The following is a 6,454-nucleotide window of genomic DNA, read 5'->3' as shown; positions in this document are numbered from 1 at the left end:
AGTAATGTATCGTATTATTGGCTCAGCCTAGAGATGCAATGTGAAAAGCAGGAACGAAGGCAGCACATATACACAACCATAGGCTTTACACTTTCTTGTAGAAGTGTATTAAATGCATCAGCAGAAACAGTCCTGTTGAAGGATGAAGAAAAGTCATCTATATCCATGATTAGTTAAAAAATTCTCCACGAACACCTTAATGATAACTCATTCAAAACATTATTCAAATTTTAAACATGCATTCTTGACATTGGGAAATGACAACTTCACAGACTGCCTTCTCAAAAATGCCTTTACAGTCCTTGCCCAGCCCATTCATGTCATTTCTTTGCCTTGGAACCATGTATTCAAAGTCCTCTGCAAACAGCACGTTCTCCCAGGTTTCTTTTCTGCAATGACCTTATGAATCCCCCCCCTCATCTCTCTCTCTCTCTCTCTCTGTGTGTCTTTCTGTGTGTCTGTGCATCTGAGATGTTTTAGCCCTCCACATAAGCTTGCTGCTTTCAGACATTCACAATTCATGGTTGCAAGAGATACCTCTAATACCAGAAGCTCAACATGAAATTCTAAAGTAGTCAACTGAGGCCCCTTCTCACATGTGTTTAGGAGCCCTTTGCCAGAAACATATCCGTGGACAATGCTGCTTTGCTTCATTGTTAATAGTGCACAGAGTTCTTCAGCCAAATGTTTTCCACACTCCATTTAGAGCTGCTGTTCAGAAGTGCTACCGTCTAAATCAGTCCTCTCAATCATCTCACCTTTGCCAAGGCTCTCACCACTGGGACCAATCTGTTGGACAAATGTAATACCGCATTGGGCATGGTCTTCCTGTTCCTCTTCAAATTTATAGCAGTCTTTTCCCCCTTCATTCACATTTTGAAGCAAGCCTCCCTGGAGCTCTCTTCCCTCTCTGCACTCTATTTCCATCAATTCATCACCCTGAATATGATGTTCATGTACATCAGAAATAAGCTCTGGTTCCTTTGCAGAAAATGGTAAAGGCTCTCCCTTCAAAGCCCACTCCAGTCTTGTCATTTGTATGCGGCGCTTCAACAGCAACTGCCTTCTAGATGAACCACTTTCCCATATCTCTAGTGACTTATGGACCTCCTTTACAGCTTTTGAGATATGATCTTTGTCAACCTCTCCCTCCTGCTGCAGCGTATTCTCCACATGCAAAGTAGACCTTTGTAAGATAACATTAATAACAATCTTGAGAATTTGAGTAATTTACCGTCATAAAAGCAAGAATACCAATGCAGCATCCAACAAGGATTGCCAAAAAGTGAGTACAAACTCAAAAGGAGATAGAAACTGATTAGAGAAAACAGAAGGAACTAGAAAGCAGAGAAAAATCTTTAAATTCTTGAATAATACTATTCAAACTTCAAACCCTCATCTTAAGACTGTGAACCTCTGGTAGTACTCAATTTGATTGCTTGAACGAAATAAAATTCATCCCTAGTTGTACCCTTTGGATATGAATCCCTCCCCCATGTGATGGCAGCTCTGCACTCGATCAATCCTTTAAAACTAGGGAAACCGATCCAACAACTCATCCAGATGAACGACTTTAACCTGAGTTATAAGCTGATCTTGGGCTGCGAGGTGCTGCTGATATCCTGAGCATTAAATTGGATGAAATAAATGTATGATCAACAAGATCTTGTTGGTTTAGGTGCAGAGGTTGTTAGTCTAGGGCCTGAAGATTAAACCACCTCCTTGGCCTGCCATGATGTAAAGAGAGAAAAAGCAAGGTAAGAAATCTCTTATTTACAACTCTTCAAGGTAAGAGAATCGTTGTACTAGAAGACGATCACTTTTGGGTCTGCTAGACTAGCTGGCTGGCTGACTTAGCTAAAGCAATTAAAACCATCTTTTAACATCTTCCTTAGCATGCTTCAACAGTCAAACTGAGTAAAGATAAGCCTGAGCGTCCACGCCTTCTGTCATTCAGGAAGTTGTTTCTGGTGCTATGTCGGCAAAGTTTCTTCAATGCAATCACGAGGACTTGAGAGTCTGATTCGTAATTCCAAGAGTGTCTTCATTTATATAAAATAAGATCGCTTGTGGGCAAATTAAGGCAACTGACTGATTTGGCTCAATGACTTGAATCTGGCTACTCCACTCATATCAAAGTGACATGGGGCACATGCTATGGGAATTGAAGAAGCCTCTTTGCTCACTTGATTGTAAGAAACCTTGTAGCTTGCCCTGTTAGGATGCCATATTATCATGCCATGTGGCACTTTTACCACATCTCCCTTTCCCTCGCTTCAGAGTCCCTAATTAATAAGAGGAGATTTCAGGGGTCATTATTACTCTGATTTTGAATCCATTTTCCCATTTGGTTCTTGACATTAATCTCTACAGAATGACCCCATAATTAATTTTAGTTGGGGAAACTTGGTTTGGTTGGTCTTTCCCATGTATCCTAAAAGCCAAATTCACCATGAGACAGATGGACAGTCAAGAAGGGTGAACAAATGCTTCTAGGACAAGTGGTTGGCTCTTGCTGAATTTTGTTACAACAGTACCAAGCACCTTTCTATTGGCATGAACCCTTTTGAAGCAATGTATGAATGCAAGGTTGGGATGCCGCCTTTAATTGCAGACATGTCTGTGAAAAATCAGCAAGCAAGAAGTGACTTGGAAAGAATGGATGCCCTTCTGCAATTGGCTAAGAAATATATGCAGGATGCCCAAGCCAAGCAAAAGAAGTATGCGGATGAATGCAGTAGGTATTTGTCTTTTGAAGAAGGAGATTATGGGGGTTTACCCCTCCATAAGAATTGTGATGCCTCGCTGAAAGGTAACACCAATGCGAAGCTTGCTCACAGGTGTTACGGTCCCTACAAAATCATCCGCAAAGTTGGAGAGGTGGCATATGAGTTGGGAGCTAACTAGTACCTCCAAGATTCATAATGTTTTCCATGTGTCGTTGCTAAAGCCGCATATAGGACAGCATGTTTAAGTTCTTCTTGAGCTACCACCTATGGATGAGGAGGGTCACATCCTCTATGTCCCGAAGCGCATCATGGGTTTCAGAGACCACGAGCTCTGAAACAAGGTTTACTTAGAGTATCTTATCAAGTGGTAGGGACTCCTTGAGGATGAGAATTCATGGCAGCCAAAAAGCATTGTCTAGGACTACCCCTATCTCCTAACAGGCTGATTAGTAGTTGCTGTTTGCTGCACTTTCTTGGACAGCCAGGACGTAAAATTTTGAGTATAAAATTTCCACCACTCATTGTACACTTTTTGATGTGAAATCTAATCCTATCTACTCCCTCCTCCTTCCTCCTACGTGCTGCCTACACTGTTTCTCCCAATCTCTCTGTATCTCCCTCTTCTCCTCATCCTTCTCTCTCTCTTCCTCTCCCTCTACCCCCTTTCTCTCTCTCCCTCCTCCAATCTGCCCTGTCTCTTTCCTTACATATAGATGGACCTCCAACGAGGGAGCAAATGAAAAAATACATGAGAGAACAACACCACAATCAAAGAAGGGATGGTAAGGAAACAAGCATATACCTAGATGAATTCCCAAACTCATCCTCTAAAAACACAACATAGTGCAGTTTCAATCCCATGATAGTCACTCTTAAGGTTGAAAACCATAAACTCCATCACGCATAGCAAGGACTAGCTACTATGACATCCCCATTGACGTCATCAGAGCCCAACAGTCGGTGTAGACCATAGTATAAAAATATGCTCACACATACAAATCCACACCCCTACACATTCTTGATCATCCATTTATACAAAGTCTTCGTACTGAGTTTCTGTTGGCACTCCGGAGATGAAGGGCACACTCAACCATGATGAAGGCTAGCACTAAAGGAGAAGGCTAATAAAAAAATAGTCCAAAACCTCTTCATTCAAGCTACAACTGCTTGTGAAGTCTAAACGATTTCATTTTAGTCTCTTTCAAATGAGCATCTAAATCTAGCTGATAGGGCAACACACCATTTAAGATAGAAAGAATTATCACAATACCAACAGGCCACAACATGGACGAAAACTTCACAAGGTGAAATTTGTATGTCTGCTAATACGGGAGAAGCATATACCTAGATGAATCTAGGAACATTCCCAAACTCATCCTCTAACAAGGTGAATGATATTTAATCATTCATAAGGCCTGGCCCAAGATCAAAAAAGCAAACAAAAAGGAAATGTGTGGAGGAAGACTCCAGGAGATAAAGGGGAGAGAGAGAGAGAGGGGGGGGGGGCTAGGAGGGGAGGGGGGGGGGAGAGTCAACATATTGTCCAATAGGAAAAATGCACTTCCAAAAATTATAAAAATGCCTAATTTCTCCTTTGCCAAATTTGAAGTGTTGCTAAGGCTACCCAGAGGGCACGCCAAAAACACAACAGTGTGCAATTTCAATCTCATGATAGTCACTCATAAGGTTGAAAACCATAAACTCCATCACGCATAGTAGGGACTACCTACTATGACATCCCCACTGACGTCATTTGCGCCCAACCGTGGGTGTAGACCATAGTATGAAAATATGCTCTTACACATACAAATCCACACCCACACATACTTGAGCATCCATTTATACAAAGTCTTCGTATTGAGTTTCTGTGGGTACTCCGAAGGGGAGACTCAATCATGATGAAGGCTAGCACTAAAGGAGAAGGCTAATAAAAAAATAGTCCAAAATCTCCTCATTCAAGCTACAACTGCTTGTGAAGTCTCTAGAATTCGTGGGATGATCTCTTGAATATGTCCACATGATAACATTGAATTCAGATGTTAATGCCTTGATTCCAAACAATACCCCTGCTCATTTAGAGCATATGTTACAGGAAGGGGTAGTTTCTTTGTTGGACAAATTGTGTCAAAATGCAGCACATCTACGGGGTCATGCTTGGAGATACGATTTTGTGTCGACATGGGGCGAGACTCTGAGATGTGATAAGAGATGAAGACATTCTCGGATCAATGGACGGTAAAGGTTCTTTAACATGTGCAATATCAAAGAGGTGGAAAAGAGAAACAAGTAACTTTACATGTTAAAAATACGAGGAAACCTCAAGGTTGAGAACTTGATGACAAAAATTATTGCAAGCTTGAGTGAACCGCACAAAAAGGACATTCCTCTCCATGTCATTAGGGATGAATTTTAGTGTCTTGACTTTTTTAGATATGTTGATCGTTCTAGTTTAGAACTTTGGTGTTCTATGTATCTTGATGGGATCTTCACTGGCAAAAAACGATCTCTCTCTCTAAATGTAATACAGTACATGGGACGAATAACTGTCCTGTGTTTAAATGCTGGTCTATGTCATCTTTTACACGCCTAGGGTTAGGAGGGGTTGAAGGCACCCAAGGTCAATGCGTGACTTACAGTCTCCTAAGTGTTACAGCAGTTCAATTGAGTTATTGCCTGTGAACAGCATTTAAGATTGGAATTCCAATGAGGGGTTGAAAGCACCCAAGGTCTTACCGCCTGGGCCATTGCCAGTCTCAATGCTCGAAGTCTGGCCATGCTTCGGCATCCTTGTTCGCGCTTAGATATATCAGTTGCGCGCTTGATAATTTGTCTCTTGATTGCCTCTTCTGACCTGCACCTGGTCCTGGATGATTCGCTTTTTTTAGGACCTCTCTTCCTCTTAGGAATTTCTGCTAGTTTATGCACGTTCGATCTGTGATTATTAAGTGCCCTGAGTGTTCTGTAAGAAAAGACTCCGGCACAGGAAGGTAAACTGCAGTGAAAATCCTCTGTTCCATCGGCTCGCTTCTCGATTCTGTATTCTGCGTCATAAAGGGCATCAGAGGCAGTGGAATCACCCATGATAGAGGGGTGACAAGAGGACCCAACAATCTAGCTGATGACTACACCTCCTCATCGGCAAAATGATCGTAAAAGGTGCTCCTATACTTAACAGAATGCCGCTCAAATTGAGAATAACAAACGAAATCTGGGTTGAAATAGAGAAATCGGAAAGACCAAGAAAAACGAGTCTCTCAATTGGAGGCTGTAGGGAATCGGGAAGGTGGGCGCCGGCCGCCGGTCGGCCGCCTTTTCGGCCGGGAATCGGCGACCGGAGCCGAATTTCCAGCCATCGAGGCGGAGAGGGACGTGCGTCATTGTTTGATTCGTGGATTTAACGGCGGTTGGGGTGGTCGCATGACACGTGTCTTGTTGTGGGTGGTCGATAGATCCTCATTGGATCTAACGGCTTAAAGGCGGCGCGATTCGCGATGTTATGTTGATCGAGGGTGGTTAATCGGCGTGGATCGTGATCCGTTGATTTGATCCTTATGACCTTTATTAGCCGGCCGATGTACTTAATGTAGCCGGTAAATATTTGGAGCACCGATTCCGATTATGGAAGAAACTTGATCCAACAGCTGGGATCATGATTCCGCCGACCCCATGCTTTTTTGGCATGCCAAAGGCAAAGCTAGAGCCATAGAGGTTCTCTTTTTATTGGA

At 42.6% G+C, this 6,454-nt stretch overlaps 1 protein-coding gene across 2 annotated transcripts; it reads right to left on the bottom strand.

Annotated features, from left to right (window-relative positions):
- Window positions 1-221: 221 nt before the first annotated feature.
- On the bottom strand, window positions 222-5,944 carry LOC147881330 (uncharacterized). 2 transcript variants are annotated; one of them, XM_087370033.1, is made up of 2 exons: window positions 5,463-5,944; window positions 222-1,152 (listed from the first exon to the last, which is right to left on the bottom strand). In XM_087370033.1, exons 1-2 carry the CDS (start codon window positions 5,808-5,810, stop codon window positions 703-705), a joined length of 798 nt encoding a protein of 265 aa, XP_087226159.1. In that variant the 5' UTR covers window positions 5,811-5,944; the 3' UTR covers window positions 222-702. The 2 variants fall into 2 exon arrangements, with proteins under 2 accessions (XP_087226159.1, XP_087226158.1); XM_087370032.1 differs by having other exon boundaries at window positions 224-1,155.
- Between the last annotated feature and the right edge of the window lie 510 nt (window positions 5,945-6,454).

This window comes from Dipteris shenzhenensis, chromosome 31 (genome assembly GCF_047967505.1).
Source record: "Dipteris shenzhenensis isolate YYH24624 ecotype China chromosome 31, Dip_SZ_1.0, whole genome shotgun sequence".
Taxonomy (NCBI): Eukaryota; Viridiplantae; Streptophyta; class Polypodiopsida; order Gleicheniales; family Dipteridaceae; genus Dipteris; species Dipteris shenzhenensis.
The sequence above is the reverse complement of the archived record's forward strand: the minus strand, read 5'-3'. Positions and strand labels throughout refer to the sequence as shown.

Bases quoted from the DNA above. Each gene is read 5' to 3' on its own strand.
- LOC147881330 (XM_087370032.1), bottom strand. From the start codon at position 5,810: ATGGGTGATTCCACTGCCTCTGATGCCCTTTATGACGCAGAATACAGA. The intron at 1,156-5,462 runs GTAAGACCTTGG...AATACGCTGCAG, and splicing joins GACTGGCAATGGCCCAGGCG to CAGGAGGGAGAGGTTGACAA.